Genomic DNA, 18,781 nt, shown 5'->3' on the forward strand with positions numbered 1-18,781 from the left:
GGGCGCAAGCGGGGGCGGGGCCGAGCCTTCCCTCCATTGTGTGTGATTGGTTGGCTCGCGGCGCGGGGGCGGGGCGGCGTGTGTTGGGGGATAACCTCGGTGTCAGCCATCTTTCAATTGTGTTCGCAGCCGCCGTCGCTCTCTAACGCCAGCACCTCCTACAGCTCGCCGAGCTCCAGCCGAAGGAGAAGGGGGGTAAGTTTCCCCGTCTGCCCGCTTCCCCGGAACCGAGCCGCGCTTGCCGTCAGCCCCGGGCCGGGCCCAGGCGGTGCGGGAAGGGGCCCCGCAGCCCCTCCGGTTTGGCCCACAAACTTTTTGGCCCAGAAATGGAGGTGAGGAGCGAGTTTCCCTCTCCCCTCAGGCGGCGGCGGCGGCTCCCCAGTCTCTCGCCGCCTCAGCCCAACAGCAGCAACCGCCGCGGCGCCGAGCCTGCTCTCCCTCCTCCCCGCGCCCCGGGCTGCTCTTTCTTCGGTGAAAGCCCGCCCGCCGCCCCTTCCCGGGACCCCAAACCTTCACCACGACCCGCGCGGGCCTCTTAACTACCGCCCCCGGGCCCCGGCCCCCAGTTTTCGGGCGGGAAAAGGGTGGAAATCGCCGCCGCTTCCCACCGTGGGGTAACTCGCTTTTTGCTGCCTCCCCACAGTTGTTGCTAAGCTTCACCATCTTGTCTCTCTTCCCTGGTCACCGACCATATTTTTTTCCCCCGTTTCTCTCTTCCCCATTTCAGAAAAGAAGGAAAATTCTTTGAAGAAGGACATTTTTTTCTCCTTTTTTGGAGAAGCGGAAACTTGATGCATCCCAAATGCAAAAAAAAAACTTTTGCATTTTGGAGGGCGGCACGTGGCAGGGGATCGGGGTATTTTCGAGCGTTTTGGTGTTTTGTCTCTTTGGAAGGAAACTGGATACGTTTTGCGATTGTTTCCATTTTGTCCTGGTCTAGAAGCCGAGTTTGTGCTTGCGCGAGACGCTGGGAGCGAGGCGGGAGGCTGGGGACCCCGAGCCGAGGGGCCGGAGGAGGCGAAACCAAAAGTTTATGTGGTGCTTGGGGTGGACCGGTCGGCCGGTGCGTTAATTAAAGCCTGGGTGCGGGCACTTTTTTTTTTTTTTTTTTTTCTTATTGCGAAGCCTGGTTGGACTGCCTTGAGGACGGTGCTTTGTAGAATGCTCGCTGGTGGTAGCTGTTGTTCCTCTCTCGGTTTTCGTTTTTCAAGAGGCCTTTTTGTCAACATAACTGTAGAGATGCTAACGCAGGAATGTTTTCAGATATTTACAGCAATCTATCAACTGCCAGACGCAAGGGGGAGGGTGACGGGAGAGGGGGGAGCTAAAAACCATTTTTGCTGTAATTTGACTCGGTCTTTCTGTGGTTTGTGGCTAGGTTCTTTTGACGTGTTTATGGGTCGAATGTTTACAGACATTTCTAATTTCTGCTTTAATTAAAGAAATTGAAGCAAAGACTGTTAGGGGTCTTTTTGTTTTGCCGTTTGTCGCTCAGATTTGGCATTTTTGAGAGATGATTGGTGTTCAGTGGTAACAATTTTCTAGTACTACAGTTTGTTTCAAGAAATAGCTTTTGGGTGGTAAATGTAATCTGGACCCTTTCGAATTATATAACATTACGGACATTTTTTTTTTTTTTTTAATGCTGATCATATTCCAGATTTTCGGGGGGGTGGTAGTGGCAGGAAAACTTGTCATTAATGGTAATTTTTGGTTTTTTGATGCTGGTAGGTAAGTAAAGAGGTCCCTATACCATGGCTCGTACAAAGCAGACTGCCCGCAAATCGACCGGTGGTAAAGCACCGAGGAAGCAACTGGCTACCAAAGCCGCTCGCAAGAGTGCGCCCTCTACTGGAGGGGTGAAGAAACCTCATCGTTACAGGTATTAAAAAATAAGAGGAAAATAATGGCCAGTTTGGGGAAGCTATCAAATCATAACAGGAATTGGGGGAGGGTGAGGCACATCCACAGACTTTTTTCTTCTTTTTTTGCCATGTTAAAAAAGAGAGAGAGGGAAATAATGGAACAAAGCTCCAAACCACAGTATCTATATAATCTAACAAAAAGATGTATGAAATAAGCAAACTTTTTGTTTCAGAGAAATTGATGTTTTGCCTTTAGTACTTGAAAATTTATATAAAATTCAGTGTTAGTTTTTATTGGGAACGTGTTTAATTTTGAAGCCACAATCTTACCCATAGCCCAAAGGAAATCTATTACATCACTAATGAAGTTAATGGCTTAACATTTTATTTAGCTGTAAGATGTACTTTTAAATAGTAAAGTGCTATATGTAGATACATTTTGAGGATACCCTTGTTTTTGGCAAAATAATAACTTAAGACATCATTTTGTTTTAGAAAGTTCCCATCCCTCATTTGCTTGAATTGGTTTATTTCCTTCTAAGAACCTATTTCCTTTTGAACTGCCCTGAGCAGTGTTATTAAGGGCATCTGCCGTTAGAGGGCAGAAGTTGTCTGTGCTTAGGTAACCTTTGCCAAATAAATAAATAAATAAATAAATAAATAAATAAAAGCTCATGCAGTGGGAGAAATAAAATAAGTCAGTTGAGGTAATTTCTTACTCAAGATTAGTTTTTTAAAAAACTGTAATTGCACAATCTAGAATCATGAGGGATGGTCAGTAGTCGGAGTAAAGGTATTCTGGGAAATCAAACTTAAATACCACAAGGTATTTTTAAATGAAGTTCATTGGGTGGTATTGGTAGGTCTTACAGAAGAATTGAGGTTTGCGGGTGGGAAGAAGGAGGGTGGTTGAGAATTGAGAAAAGTCTGAACAATTTTGACTTCTTTATTAGTGGCCTAATACCTTTCTAAGCTGTGGTTATAACAGAAGTTTAGTGATGTTTGAATAAAATCAATGGTATTGTCAGGAATCTTAATAGGCTTTTTGCTTTAAAGACATATTACTCTCTGATAGGCTTGAATATTTGGGTTATAAATTGATGTAAAATTTATTTCAAAAGCTGAAGAAAAGTTGGGCAGTTTGTTTTGGGGAAATGACTGCATTTCTTTGAAACTGACCACTTAAATCCTTTTGTGGTTTTTATGTATTTTGTAACTGTTTACGTTTTTTTTCTTTTTTTAAGGCCTGGTACTGTGGCACTTCGTGAAATTAGACGTTATCAGAAGTCCACTGAACTTCTGATTCGCAAGCTTCCCTTCCAGCGTCTGGTGCGAGAAATTGCTCAGGACTTCAAAACAGATCTGCGCTTCCAGAGCGCAGCTATTGGTGCTTTGCAGGTAAAATGGCTGGTAGGAAAGTCTCTTTAAGAGTTGGAGGTCCTCCTGTGCATCAAGAATAATTCTAAATCTTTGCACGTGTGTGGATAATTTAATCACGAGCCGGCAAGATACCCTTTTTTCAGTGTTGAGATATCAGAAAGGTTAAGTTGCTTGAGGTCATACACACAGAAAATGTAGTTTGAACCCATTTGACTCTAAAGCTTAGTATGCATCTTATTAAACCATTTAAATATTTTAAACATTGCACTAAAAAAGCTTTGCGCAGTGGCTGTATTATAATCAATGAGGTTTATCCAGGGCATGATTATTGCTAATTGTAAACCTTGCACTAAAATCGCTGTTTATGGGGGGCGGGGTGGGGGGGAGCAGCCTCTGGTTTGGCTTCTGGGTGCTGCAGGATAATAAAAAGGCGGGGCTAAAGGTCTTACTGGTAATGAGTTCCAAAGTGGCTGGTGTAAAAGGAATGTTAGAATATATGTCTTGCTGGAACTGAAGAGGCAGGCGCAAGTAGAGAGTGTGTAATAGCTAGGGTGGGAATCGGCACTATTAAAGAATTGTGTGATGAGATAGACGAAGCAGGGGGTGGTTGTAAGGATTGGCATGGGGAGAAAAGGTGTGCTTAAAGGTGATAGCCAGCTTGTAAAGGAACAAGGGTTTGAAGACTTGTCCTTTGCTAAAGGGGATTAGGGGTTTCCATTTAAATGGGAAGCATACTGAATTTAATCTTGGCTCTAGGGTGTCAGGACTTTGAGGAATTCTGTTTTGGGATTGTTATGTATTTGAAATATTTGTGGTATGCTGAGATGAAAACTGGAAATGCCCACAAGAAAGATAATTTGATTAGGTACATGTGAATAATTAACATCAATCACTTAGGTAAACCTGTTTTGTATTGTATGGTTGGCATTCTTTGATCAGTCTCAAAATATGGTAAAACTACCTCTTCCCTCAGAGCCTGGGGTTAAGGGTGATTAAAGTGCAGATTCCTAGGACAGACCTGACTCAGGATCCCTCTGTGGGAAGGATCTAGGGTCTACATACACTCCATTGGATGATTTTCAAGGCTGCTGTTGCTGTGCCAAGCTTTTGTTTTATAAGTGAGGAGGATTTGATAGGTGGATTCTACACTGAAGTATAATTGGTTGAGCTGTTTCTATGGTTAGTCAGAACTTCATTTGATTGGTGAATTCCAGGAGTAGGCATCCATTAAGTTGTCAGTGAACTGAAATTTCAAACTAAGATCTAGTGCTGTTATTTAAAACTTTATTTTCCATTTTAATCCCTGATTATCTTCGCCTCCCATTTCATTTATTACGCAATTACAAATCACATTTTCCGTGCTATTTTAATACAGAAATATTACTAAGAATCTTAGCATTGATTCAAAGCTGCTAATTTTGTTTCTTAGTTAAGAGCAGGGCTATGCTTTTGAGAACATGATTAGACATGAAAATTCAACATTTTGTGGATTTGTCAGTGCTATAATAGAGCCTTGTCGGTAAATGTATTCAGCCTTGTAAATTGAGATGACGATCGGCGTAAAAGACTTGTCTCTCTCTAATTCATGTGTAAAAGATTATTGCTGTTGTTTGTAACTGTGGTTGTATAGTTCTGAGCAAAATGTTCACCTCTGCTGCCCGTAGTATTCTAGCATTAGATAGCTCTTGTTTTTATTGGAAAGAGTCATTTTTGTTACAAGTCTTTTGTTTTCTTATTTTATACATACACTTCAGTTGTTTTAAAGATACAGAGATGGAGAATTTGCTAATGGAAGTAGAATAATAAAAGAAAGCAGTTGAAATCTACAGAAATTTAACACCATTTACAACTTTTCTAACAGCTAAACAAGGGTGGTAGAAAAGTTAGTCCAGGTTTGCCATAGATAATTAAGAATTAACTAACTTAAAGTTTAGCCTTTGCCTTTAACATCGAAAAGCTTGAACTATGGTGTTTTTATGTTAGAAATGGACATAGGTGTGTTGAAATGGAAGGGGAGTCAGACGTTGGATATATTTCAAGTTGTAAGATACTATTTGTCATCTCAGTTATGTTGATTTAGCTATAAAGTAACATGGCAGTCTTTAATTCCCACTACAGCCTTAATGTTTAGGAGTCTTTCGGACATTGATTGTAGAATGGGAAACACGGGTCATAGTCGAGTCCCTGTGCATGTTGAATCTACCCCAGAGCTGAGCAGGCAGAGCCCTGTAAAGCTGGTGACCGGGTGCGCGTGGGGGGCCTGTGGATCATCCCTCTCTTCCACAAACAAAGCGCCTCTGAGAGTCATGGGCTTGTCCAGGTAGCAGCTCACTGCTGCATTTGGCGAAAGCATTAATGTTTTGCATAATCCTGAGATAAAATGGGTGAAACAAACTTTCTTCCCTGAGGAACTTGTCCTAGTGTCTGAAGCACATTGCAGACCCCTAAGAGTAGGCTACAGTGTGGCCTGTTTTCCAGGCTTGTTACCCATTTCCGGAAAGTCTCAACAATGATTGCCTGAATAGGGAGGACTTTTCTGTTAATACAGTCTTTGGAATAGGTATGGTATGCAGGGCTAATTGTATAGGAAAGATGTAGATTTAAATTAGGGTTAAATGTGAAAATGAACCAACAAATGTTTATTAAACATCTACTTGAGCAAGGCATTATGGGTATAAAATGGAATCTCTATTAAGTACCTGAAGGGTATTAAAAGACAGCTGGTGTACAAGACTAATGGGTGTTCAGGAAGGAAGAGTTTGGGGTTATATGCACCTGGGAAGCCAGAGGCAGACGGAGTGGCTGCATTCTCCTGCATGTTACAGTCGTGAGCTAGGTCTTAAAGACTAGGCCAGTGAGACCTGGCTTTTGGGAACAGATGCTACAGAAAGACATGTAGGCATATTTTTACTATGTAGGCATAGTAAAATCTGGGTGAAACAGGTTTTTATAGGAGATGCTAGGCAAAGGGTATAAGGTGAAGGAATAATTTTTTTCATACGATGAAAAAAGTGAAGTTATTTGAATTAAGTGTTGCTGTGTTAATGCTTTTAAAAGCAGAATCTTCGTGGTTTTATTACAGAGTCAATGATCGTAAAAAGCAACTCTGGCTAGTCCTGTGTGTTCTTATGTATTAATGTAATGTTATGGGGTTTGAATTGCTCAAGTATTTCTGTTTTTTTAGTTTTATCATTACCTTAATATTAGAAAATGGAAGTAATTTTTTAAATTAGGACAGAATACCAACTATAACAAAGTCTGTTTTTTCCCTTAAATATATCTGGAACATAGAGAAATATTTTCCTTCTAGATAATGCTAGAAAGCCAAATAACTCACTTAATGCTCCTAATCCATTTTAAAATGAATAAACATGTTTTAACTTAAATTAAAGGATCCTTCAACTTTACAGACAGCTGCAAAATGTATTTAAGAGTTAGGTATAAGTAGAAGCTCCCCTTTTTCTTCTTTATATGCCAAGTGTTGATGAATGACGCACACAGCCAGCAGTTTTTGAGTGATAGTAGGGTTAAGACGATGTCTTCAAAGAACCTTACAGTGTGATAGAAAAAACCCGACAAGTCGATCTTAATAACTAGAGGATAATACATGCCATAACAGATCAGGGTACATAGAGGAAGGTACACGGGGTGGGGGGGGCACATTTCCTAGGAAAAATAGGTCAGAAGGTATGTTCTGGAACCTGTAACACTCCTGCAATAAAATTTGAGGTGTATCCCTCGCGGTCTGATTCCGTTTGGTTGGGTGGCATCCTGCAAACTGAAAAGTTGCTAGTTGGATTCCCAGTCAGGGCATATATCTGAGTTGCATTTTGGGGCCCCAGTTGGGGTGCATACAAATGGCAACCAATGAATGTTTCTCTCCCTCTCACCCTCTCACCCTCAATAGAAGAAAAAAATGTTTTTTAATTTTGAAGTGTAAAAGGAAAGGTAGATGAAGACCATAGGATGGAAACCACTTGTCAGCTGCATTACATTTGGCAAGGCAAAGGTTCAGGTGTATCTTGGAGCATGATTAGGGTTCAGAATAAGGAGACAACAGTAGGGAAGGAGTATTTGGATTGGTTATATCTTTGTAAGGGTGATAATATTAGAGTTTAAAGTAGATTTCTTCGCTTTATTAAAGACATTTCAGTTTGCTAGAAATCATTAATATTAGAAATATTAAACTTAGTAATGAAATAATTTGATGTGTGTAATTTGAAAAAGATTTACATACTTGAGCTTTGCATTTTGCATAAGCCACCTTTTAGCTTTGTCCCACGGGTTTTGAAATGTAGGCATTTTGGTAAAATAGTAAGCATCTTCTGAAGTAAGTTTTTAAGGGTTCAGTAATCTCATCCTTTTAACTGGTACCGATGTATCGTAACTGGGAATACCATTAATTTTCTTTCTTTTTTATTCCTATTGCAGGAGGCAAGTGAAGCCTATCTGGTTGGCCTTTTTGAAGACACCAACCTGTGTGCTATCCATGCCAAACGTGTAACAATTATGCCAAAAGACATCCAGCTAGCACGCCGCATACGTGGAGAGCGTGCTTAAGAATCCACTATGATGGGAAACATTTCATTCTTTAAAAAAAAAAAAAAAATTCTCTTCTTCCTGTTATTGGTAGTTCTGAACGTTAGATATTTTTTTTCCATGGGGTCAAAAAGGTACCTAAGTATATGATTGCAAGTGGAAAATAGGGGACAGAAATCAGGTATTGGCCGTTTTTCCATTTTCATTTGTGTGTGAATTTTTTTAATATAAATGCGGGGACATAAAGCATTAATGCAAGTCAAGGTGTTTCAGTGAACAAGTTTCAAGCAGTTCAACTTTATAACAATATAAATAAACCTGTTAAATTTTTCTGGACAATGCCAGCATTTGGATTTTTTTAAAACAAGTAAATTTCTTATTGATGGCAACTAAATGGTGTTTGTAGCATTTTTATCATACAGTAGATTCCATCCATTCACTATACTTTTCTAACTGAGTTGTCCTACATGCAAGTATGTTTTTAATGTTGTCTGTCTTCTGTGCTGTTCCTGTAAGTTTGCTATTAAAATACATTAAACTATACCTGCTTTTGGTCTTTATTATCGACCTTATCCTTCACTTGAAATGTCCATATTCAGAATAATGTAGCATCAAGTGTTTTGTCACTTTATATCTGAAACACAAGACTTCTGTGAGATGGGGGAAGTATAAGCCTTACATAGTGAATGTATTTGCCAAAGCCATATCCTAAATGTTTGGATATGTTGTGTTGTAAACCAATAATTCTCAAACCCAGCCAGCCAAGAGAATCATATGGAAATAGTTAAATCTGTTTAAGTGGTGGCAGTACATTTATAAACATACTATATAGTAAGTCCAGCCCCGAAATTAGTGCATTGGAGACTTGGTTATTTTAAGACATGTATTGACCCTGAAGTCAGTGGTCAAGCACCAATAGTTCTTAGGACTGCTTTGTTTCGCCTTGGAGTAGCCAGTGTGAAGTAAGGAGGATGAACCTTTTCAGACCTATCATACCTCTCTAGTTTTATTCAAAGTCCATTGTTAAGTGGAATGTCCCCCGTTCGGTTTTCTGCAGGGTACAGGCACACACAGGAGTCCCCTTTGTGGAAGTCTAGGGTAGGTAAAGTTACCTGCTAAAAGCTGTGTGGACCAGTAACTTCCAAATAGGAGATACCACCGTTTGAGTTCTTAGAGGTGGTCTTAATTTACGTTCCTTTTTCCCCATGAAATGGTCGCTAACAATTCGGTTTGTTAAACAAGTTTCGAGTAGTAGGTGCTCGCTGTCTAGGTACTGATATGCAGTAAGTCATGCTACAAAGTGGGGCAGTTAGAGAAAAATTTGGCACTGGATAAATGTCTGATAAATGTCAGTACATGTTTCAATATACCATGGTCTGTTAATATTTGACATGTATTCTCATGCCTATAAAGCCAGCAGCTCAGTCCAATTTATAAACCAGCCAATTTAATTTGGGAGGATTATAATTGATTTAAGGTCTTGACAATATGCATAGTAGTGTTGAACTTGGGACTATCCTTTGATGCATGAACTGTCATGCCACCCTGTGGATCCCTTGGGTTAATCCTTAGTTACAGGCTGATAACCTCCACTATGCTTTGGAGTTGCTGCATAACAACCCTCCCCAGGAAAAGACACTATTTGTGTTGGGTCCAGAGTGATGAGTATAAACTAGCATACTGTGTTATGTTGTTAGCATCTTCAACAAAGGAACCAGCTTTGGGATATTAAGTAATGTTAAAATTCCAGAAAATATTCCTAAAGTCTAAACTTACAAATGGAAAAAAAAAAAAGCCCTATTAAGTTATGTGGTGAGATCATTTTAGGTAGGTAGGTCTTGGAGAAATTGGGAATTACCGTAGCCAGAAGAATGTAAGAATTTGGACACACTCAAGAAATTGGGGGAATCTCATTTGGCTGACAGTGAGGTGAGCACTTGATAGTGTCCCAAGTTCTTGCCCTTCTGATCTTGACAGCCTAGAAACAGGAAATGCAAGTTTGAATATATTTAGGATCTGCTAGATGCTGACCATTTAGGCATAAAGGTGCTCCAACTCAAATTTAATTCTCAACAACCTATGACATGGGAATGATTAGCATACCCTGTTCATAGGAGAAGAAACGCTGAGATCACAGTAAATGGAGATGGAATTTGTTCCCTGGCAGGCTATATCCAGGGCCTTGCTTTTTAACTCCCATGCTCTCACTGAAATAAACCGGAATTTTGTTGGGGTGGGCGTGCTAGAGTTATGGGTCAACAGTGGTAACAAGCAAGGGGAAAAGACAAGAAAACCTGCATCTGAAAACACGCTTCCACCACCTGCTCACTCTGAGATAGCCCCTTCAAAATCGTTTCCCTCAGCTCCATTAAATCTTGACTCTTCAAAAGTCCGTCCAAAAATTTCCACTTGACCACTTGCAGGTCCTAGGCCCAGCTGCTATTGTCTCACCTGAACTGTTACAATGATAGCTAGGTCTGCATCCATCCCCTCTCACTCCCTCTGGCCCCTCACACAGCCTCCAGAGAAACGCTCCTAAAACATAAACCATTCCAGGTCACCCCCACTTAAAAACATCCGGTGGCTTTCCACTGCACACTATATACCATCTGAACGCTGGCTCACGAGGCCTGTGGGATCTGGCCTGGCTGATCTTTCCTGTTGCCACTATTCGCTTACTAAGCTGCAACCAAACTCTGCCCACCTACCCTTTGTCACATCCCTGGCTTCTGTCTCCTGTAGTTGTCAACTTCTAAATTAGTTGTTTACTTCCTTATTGACGACCCCCACTAGCGCTTGCTACGAGGCCCCAGTGCTGGTACCTGGCACACCTGAGTAAAGATCGATTGAATTTGTATTAGAATGAATGAATTCCCGCTTTCCGATCAAGTACAGAGCACCTGTGTGCCAGGCACTTTGTGCCAATACAGACGGGAACAAGTTCCCTGTCCTCCCTGTGGAGCTACCTTCTAGGGAGGGAATCGGACGACAGGAAGTAAGATGCATCGTGTATTAGATAGTGGTAGGTGTTCAAGGCCAGAAAACGCAGATCACAAGTGTGACGGAAAGTGGCGGATGTTGGGAGTCATGCCAGAGGAGGCATCCCTGAGGTTATCTTTTGAGTAAAGATCTGAAGAAAACAAGAGCACGGATCACAGATGTGTGTGAGAAGAGTATCGCAGGCCCTCCTGGGGGTCGTGTTGGGGACAAGCCTGAGGTGTTGGCCAGGAAGGCAGATGTGGCTACAGCAGAATGAGTGAGCAGAGAAGTTGGGCGGGGGGAGTCTGAGCTGGAAGGGGAGCCAGACCACGCAGGGCTTGGTAAGTCCTGGGAAGGACACTGAGTGAGGAGGCCTCCACGGAGCAGAAGGATAGAGTGCTCCAACCTTTTAACAAAATCACTCCGACTGTTCTGTGGAAAATAAGGGGAGAGCAGGGAGAGAAGTGACCTAATTATGACATGATATAGTGGCTTGGGTGGTGGCGGTGAGAAGTGGCATTCTGGGTTTTTAAGATTTTATTTATTCTTAGAGAAGGGGAAGCAAGGGAGAAAGGGAGAGAAACACCATCGGTTGCCTGTCCCACGCCCCCTTCCTGGGGACCTGGCTCACAACCCAGGCATGTGCCCTGCCTGGGAATCCAGCCAGTGGCCTTTTACCTCTCGGGAGGATGGCCAACCCACAGAGCCACACACTGTCAGGGTGCATCCTGGATGTTTTTAAAGGCAGCAGATGGTTAGGGCTTGCTGATGGATGTGGGCATGAGAAAGAGAAGGGCAAAGGGTGGCAAGGATTTTGGCCTAAGCAGCTAACTCCAAGGATGAGTTGCTGTTTTCGGAGACAAGGAAGACTGAGGGGGGCAGGACTGGAGAAGACAAGCAGCTTAGTTATGGACACATTACGATGGAGATGCTTAGGCTTTAGAGGAGAGTTCGCCTCCATTGTGGGTACGAGCCTGGGGTTTAGGAAATGGGTTTAGGCAATGGGTTTAGGCTGTAGGTGGTACTTTAGAAGACATCCTCAAACACCTGGTCTTAAAGCCAAGAAGCTAGATGAGATCCCCAAAGGAGCAGGTGTGGGAGGAAATTAGGAAAGAGGCCCAGAGATGGAGGCACTCCGCATTTAGAGTTTAGGGAGTGAGGGAGAACTCCAGAGGAAACTGAGGAGTGGGCAACAAAGAAAGCCAGACATAGGGGGTCCGGGGAAGCTAGAAGAACACAGTGCTCCAAGGAAGAGAGGACACGGTCTGCTTGTCAAATCCTAGGGGGTCGAGTAGAGCCAGGTGCCGGTGTTTACCATTGGACTAGACAACGTGGAGGTAATTGGTGATGTTGATGAGAACAGTTTTGGTGGAATAGAGGGAATAAAATGTGACTAGCGTGGATCCAACGGAGACTGGGGCTTTAAATTGAAGTAATCACACTTCGCATCACCAACAATGCGACCAGCTGGCGTCGTGAGCCTCCTGCTGGAAAACACTGGGGACTCACGTTAACCAACGTTGCACCTGAATGTAACCAGGAGGAAATGACCCGGGAAATCCCAAGGGTGAAACATCCTGCAAACCCACTGGCCTTCACAAAAGGAAACACAGGCAGGGAATGTTTCAGATTAAAGGTGACTGCCAGGCGAGCCAAGGCGACACCCTGGCTCCAGGATGGTCAGCAGATGGCCGCACCCCCAGGCCTCACTGCTCATCCCTGGCGCCTCGAGGCTCTCAGTACCCGCAGCGTCGTCCCGCCGAGGACGGACTCAGGAGGGGCATTGCCCAGTCTCGGGAACTCGGGGATGAGGAAGGCTGCCCCCGCCAACCCGTCCTCCGGTGCAGCCCGGAGAGGGGACGTCGCTGGCAGGGTCTCGAGAACTGAGCGTTCAGGGTCCTCCCTGCCCCTCGCACCCGCGTCCTCGGCCTCAGATCCGGGAGCCCTGTCCCCAATGCCTCTGGAGCTCATCCCCGACCCTCCTTGTCCGGTGCAGGCTGACCGGGGCTCTCGCCCTCTCCACCTTCGGGTGCCAGAGACCTTAAAACTGACCCTTCCAGCTCCCCACCGCGTATCGCGTCGCGGCCCTGCACCACCCAGGGCTGCCTCGGGTGTCAGAGGGGGGCGGCCCACTCAGACCACGCCCCCGGAGTCCCACCACGCCCCCTGGATAGCCACGCCCCCGATGTGGCTCCTCGGGGTCCTGCCAGCCACTCGGTTCTGCTAGGCTAGGCTCCGGGACAGTTCACGGTATTCCCATCTCTCCACATACCCCGGCTTTCCAACGCGCTCCCCCGGGGGGGGCGCCCCCCACGACCCTGGGCGGCCTCTGCCGTCCCCGCCCGGACCACACGTGCCCAAGGTTAGGGAAACTTTCAGGTCTCAGCCTCGCCGCGGGCAGGACCCCGGCTCGCTGTCCCGGCAACTCCTCCTGGCCCTCAGGGTATGGGGGGTCCCTTTGCCGGGTGATGGGCTGCGAGCCGAGCGCCGCCCCCTCCCCGGACTCGGCCAGGCCGCGTGGCCGCCTGCAGCCCCGCGCGTCCCTGAAGATGCCGCACAGCACAGTCTGGCGAGGGTCTACACTTGGCCCTTTGGAAAACAAAGGTGGCCCGCACTCAGCTGCCTCCCGAGTAGATGGCTGAAAATGTAATATTTATGAACGGGGAATCCATTAACATGTAAATACTGCGCTAATTCTCGCCGCAGCTCTTCGGGAGCAGTAGGTCCTGGTCGGCGGCGCCCGCAGTGTCTTTGCAGCCCTGTCCCTTCTGCCCCACGCAGATGGGCTTCGGACTTTACCCCACCCGGACCTGCTGCAACCGACCGGGACGCCGTGGGCCTCCAAGGGGATAGCTGCTGCGCCCCCAGCCGCCTCTGACCGCGGGCTCCTGATGAACGAATGGGAGACCAGGAGATCCCCAATCTAGGGAGCCATGTCCTTCGGGGACCCTCAGGGGCGGGAGGCCGGCGCTGAGGGAAGGGACTGGAGGGTCCGCCGGGTTGGCGTTTCTGATGGCGTCGTGCTGAGCAGGATTTATACAGGTCAGGACCAGAGACGCCCAGGGAGGCTTCAGGATCAGGTTTTGCTTAAGTACCAGTCCTGTGGGGTTGTTCCAAAGGGATCAGTTCTGAGGTCACCAAAATGCCCGAGCAGCTGCCCCCGGCAGGGAAAAGGGAATCCAAGTGCTGGAGGAGTGAGGTCTTGGGAACACCAATGTTTAGACGACCCCCATCAGTCTGGATGGGGGCTCTCTCCAAAAGTCACCTTTAAGGCCCTCTGGGCCTCTCCCATTGACTAGGGAGCAGCCTGGGGCAGGCCTGGGGAGGGGACCCCTAGGACAAATGCCCAGGCTTGCATCCCTTCCCCAGAAGTTCAGGGGATTTTAAAAGATTTTATTTATTTTTACTTTTAGAGAGAGGGGAAGGGAAGGAGAAAGAGAGGGAGAGAAACATCAATGTGTGGTTGCCTCTGGCGCGCCCCCTACTGGGGACCAGACCCACAACCAAGGCATGTGCCCTGGGAATCCAACCGGCAACTGTTTGGAGGCCCACGTTCAATCCACTGAGCTATACTAGCCAGGGCCCTCCCCAGAAGTTTTAACAGAACCATTGAATAAATCTGAGACCTTTCCCCGCACACATCCAGCAAGAGTACCTCTTCTCCTCTCTTCTCAAGTACCTCCTCTCTTGGGGATTTCAGCTAGGTTCTATCTGGGGTCTCCTCAGAGTCCCTCCTCCCTTCCACTGGAGGGGGGGTCACTTAGGAAGACTACCAGCTCTCCCACACTTGGGAAATAAAGAACCACCGCTTTCCATGCCCGCCACAGTCCCCTCCATCCGTCTCTCGCTTCAACAGTGTCAGAATAGACCCAGGGATGCCCCTTCTTACAGCCTCTGACAACCCCCCACCCTCCAACGTCTTTTCCAGTAGCCATCTTTGGTACCATCCCAGACCAGCCAACATCATTTTTTGAGCTTAACTCCTTATCTCTGAGCAACCAGGAGCTCGCAAATTTGTCAGAATCATTCCACGCAGGTGGAGGCCCCGTCCACTGCCTGCCTGGTCAGCCTGCATCTGCAGGCGTCCATCACCTACCTCTCTCTGGGCTTCTGTTTCCATCCCCACGATGTGGCCTGGAGGGCGGGGGCCACTTCTTCCGAGAGTTGGCCGAGGAGATGCTCGAGGCGCCCACCATCTCTTAAAACTACAAAACTAGCGAGGCGGCTGCGCCCTCTTCCAGGACGTGCTGAGGCCGCCCCACGATGAGTGGGGTGACACTCAGGACGCCGTGGAAGCCACCGTGGCCCTGGAGAAGAACCTGACTCAGACCCCTGGACCCTGCCCATGCAGACCCTCAGCTCTGACTTCCTGGAGAACCACTTCCTGGATGAGCAGGTGAAACCCACCAAAAGCTGGTGACACCTGGCTCACCTCCGCAGGCTGGTCTGGGTGATTATCTCTTCCAAAGGCTCACCCTCAAGCACCACTAGGAGCCTTTGGAGCCCAGAGGCCTTTGAGGGGCCCTGGTGTGCCCCCCTGGGGTCTGGCTCCTGCCTGAGCCTCTCCCTGCAACCACTAGGCAGCCTCTCACCACCCCGGAGCCTCTCCCATGCCTTAAACCAAATGGAAACAATAAAGCTTTGTGCAGAAGGAAAAAAAAAAACTGCTTCGCCCCAAATTTCCAGGGACCCTGGCACTTAATGTTGAAAACAGTTGACAAACAGTTTAAAGGGGGACATTTGGCTTCGTGTTCAGGGTGAACAGATGTTTTTGAATATCTTCTCCACGCGCCAAGCGCCATGCTAAGCTCGTATTCTCATACCATCAGAGCGACCCTGAGGAATAAGCATTGTTTTCCCTATTTAAGCAATCCAGTAACTGAAGCTTGGAGCGATGAAATGACAGGCCCCTGTCCCACAGGTTTAAAGGGCCAGAGGCAGAATTATAAGACAGGTCTCCACTTCAGTGTTGGCAGAATGAGTTTCCATCATCGAGGAATGTATGGGGTGTTAGCTAGGATTGGTGAGGCATATAAGGACTAACAGGGACCCCCCCACCCGTTGGCTTTAGTCAGTAGTATTGTCCCAGCCACAATGACCAGAGTCCTAGGCTGCGAAGTGTCCTGGGCTGGTTCTGCTTTGTGACACGGGCCATGTCTGCTTCCCCTGGCTCCCTAGAAGGTTCCACTGAGAGGGTGGGGGGTGGGGGGTGGCCACCTGTGGGCCTTTTATGGGCTTTCAATCTGCTTCCAGGTTTATCACCCCAGCCTCAACTTTTCCAGTTGTAGCCGTACTAAGTCCATTTAGTTCAGTTTGGCTTCTCCTGCTTCCTCATCAGCCACCTCCCTCTGGCCACCAGAGATAATAGTGCTGGTTGAAGTGATGTCCCCTCCTCAGAAGTGTGGGTCCCAGACCCACAGGGCCCCTCTTCCCCACTCAGGACACTGGCTCCAGCTGAGCGGTGCCCCTCCTGAGGGCCCGTATGTTTACACCGGGGCCTCCCCCTCAGCTGGGCTGTCAGAGTTGCAACCACTTTCATTCTTTAGTCCTCAGAGTAGCTGCTGCCTGCTTTCCTGTTTCCGTGATGCCTTCCATCTCACTCTTTCAGCTACGAGTTAACTTTTTTTTTTAAATCCTCACCCGAGGGCTCTTTTTACATTACATTTCTAGAGAGAGAGGAAGGGAGAGAGAAATGTAGATGTGTGAGAGAGAAACATTGATCGGTTGCCACTCATCCATGCTCAGACCCAGGACCGAACCCACAACCTAGGTATGTGCCCTGACTGGGATTCGAACCTGTGACCTTTCAGTTATGGGACAATGATCCAACTAACTGAACCACAACAGTCAGGGCACTAGTTAACATTTTTAAAAGCTACTCTTAACAATTCTTTTCTTTTTTTTTAGGGAGAGAGGAAGGGAGGGAGAAAGAGAGGGAGAGAAATATCAATGAGTGGTTGCCTCTTGTGCACCCCCTACTGGGGACCTGGCTCACAACCCAGGTATGTGGCCTGAGTGGGAATCAAACCAGTAGCCTTTGGGTTTGCAGGCTAGCGCTCAATCCACTGAGCCACACCAGCCAGGGCTCTTAACAATTCTTCAAAATAAATTTTCTCTATTAAGACAATTAGTGTGGTTTCTGTCTGCTGCCTGGCCCCTAACTGAGACGGAAATGGGACCAGCGGGGGAGGAGGTGAGGTCAGGGTGAGAGGAAGTACTCTGGCGCTCCGCTCCCAGGCCCGTGTGCTGTGGCTCTGGAGCAGACAGCACCACGTGACGGTGTCTGATTCAAAGCATCCGCTGTGCCCTGTAAGATGGCAGCCCATCCCTTCAAAGCGGGGTCTCCCAACAGGTACCATAACCGGGGCATCAGTAGGGCCTTGGACCTTCTATTAGGTCAGCTGCTTCTGAGTGACGGGGCGGGGCATGCAGTTAAACCAGTTAAAGCCACAGGCGTCAGTCCTTTGCTGCTCTTCTTTTGATGTCGAGTGACCGCCTCAGTTAGCAGCCCTACTGTGTAGAATACCAGGCAGTGAGTACGGCACTCCGCAAATCCATCCTTGATGATCCTCGTGGAAACACTGTGAGCGAGAAAGCACGTCCTATCCAGTTCCGTGTATTCCGCCGGGGACAAATCTCTGGCCCTCCATCGTGGAAAGGGTCCAGCGTAGCCCTGGCCAGGTAGCTCAGTTGGTTAGAGCGTCATCTGATATGCCAAGGTTGCAGGTTTGATCCCCAGTCAGGGCACATACAAGAATCAACCAATGAATCCATAAATAAGTGGAACAACAAATCTCTCTATCCCTCTCTGTCTGTCTCAAATCAATAATAAATAAATAATACATACATACATACATACATACATACATACATATAAGGGCCCAGTGCCATCAATCTGCCACTAGATGGCTGGCTGGCCCCCCAGTGGGCCCACAGCAGGGACTCAGTGTTGGTCTCGGCTGCTGGCAGATTAGACAGTAGATGGCCTAGTCAGCGCTGGTGAGGGGACGTCCATGCGCAGCCTTAAACCCTGCCACTTGGTTACATGGGCCCATCAAGCCAGCACTGGGGAGGGTAGGAAAAGAGGTTGCCCGACATCCACAGAACATCTTTTGTTCACCCGATGATTGAAAAGAACCTCCCTTGCCGTGGATACCCTCTGACACGCAGTCGCATGGGACGGAGACATCCTCACATTTCATGCCCATTTGGAGAGATCTGCCCGCATGCTCCTTCCCCAGACCTCCTCATCGCCAGCGTTTCCATCATATTCCTTCCACATCCCCTGCCAACGAATCTGTCTAGAGCCATACTTCCAGGCATCTCTCAGTCTGAGTGAAGGGCACGAATGTGTCTCTGAAATTCTGCCCACCGGGAAGATTTCCTTCTCCCTGTCCTTCAGGGCCACCCTGGAGAGGGGCGGTAGGTTAGAGCTGTGCACTTTGGCTGGTGCCAGCACAGTGTGCAGAGCCATCTGCACACCAGACCTGAACGTGTGCCTCCTCAGTCAGCGGACCACAGGAACTTTCTATGACATCCTAGGATGACGGGAAGGAGGCCATGAAGCAACAGTCACGGCTGAAGGCGCCCGAGTCACCTGCTCCCACACCTTGCGCCCTCTGAGCCTGCTCCAGCCCGGGCTCTCATGGCCGTTACACGTGGTGTTGGATATCACATCCAGAAAGTCATCGCCATGCCCAAGGGCACCCAGATTTCCTTCTGTGTTATCTTCTAGGAATTTTACATAATTTCACTTTTGACATCTAGGTCTGTGATCCATTTAGAGTTCATGTTGGTAGCTTTGCGCAGTGGCAGTATCGTAGCCAATGAGGTTTATCCGAGGCGCGATTATTGCTAATAGAGTTCATGTTGGTGAAGCGTCTGATCTATAGTCACTTTGTTTTGCAGTGCCATTTGTTGAAAGCATAATTATATATATTTTTTTGAAAGCCTAATTATACTTTATTTTTTGAATTTCCATACAGTAAAAATGGAACCTTGTGTGAGTGTGTGGTGTG

The 18,781-nt window shown here is 46.9% G+C and overlaps 1 protein-coding gene and 2 non-coding genes across 4 annotated transcripts; all 3 read left to right on the plus strand.

The window, feature by feature from the left end:
* Window positions 1-64: 64 nt before the first annotated feature.
* Window positions 65-8,327, plus strand: H3-3A (H3.3 histone A). Of its 2 annotated transcripts, none has more exons than XM_024576022.4 (4): window positions 65-195; window positions 1,732-1,882; window positions 3,110-3,263; window positions 7,677-8,327. In XM_024576022.4, exons 2-4 carry the CDS (start codon window positions 1,755-1,757, stop codon window positions 7,803-7,805), a joined length of 411 nt encoding a protein of 136 aa, XP_024431790.1. In that variant the 5' UTR covers window positions 65-195; window positions 1,732-1,754; the 3' UTR covers window positions 7,806-8,327. The 2 variants fall into 2 exon arrangements, with proteins under 2 accessions (XP_024431790.1, XP_053769063.1); XM_053913088.1 differs by lacking the exon at window positions 65-195 and adding an exon at window positions 951-1,063.
* Window positions 3,520-3,657, plus strand: LOC128779480 (U4 spliceosomal RNA). The gene has a single exon (XR_008425455.1). It is a non-coding gene; the product is annotated as a U4 spliceosomal RNA (small nuclear RNA).
* Window positions 8,328-18,560: 10,233 nt separating the features above from the next.
* LOC112318935 (U4 spliceosomal RNA) lies at window positions 18,561-18,699 on the plus strand. Its single transcript, XR_008425454.1, has one exon. It is a non-coding gene; the product is annotated as a U4 spliceosomal RNA (small nuclear RNA).
* The last annotated feature ends 82 nt before the right edge of the window (window positions 18,700-18,781 follow it).

The sequence above is a fragment of the Desmodus rotundus genome, chromosome 10 (genome assembly GCF_022682495.2).
Source record: "Desmodus rotundus isolate HL8 chromosome 10, HLdesRot8A.1, whole genome shotgun sequence".
NCBI classification, from domain to species: domain Eukaryota; kingdom Metazoa; phylum Chordata; class Mammalia; order Chiroptera; family Phyllostomidae; genus Desmodus; species Desmodus rotundus.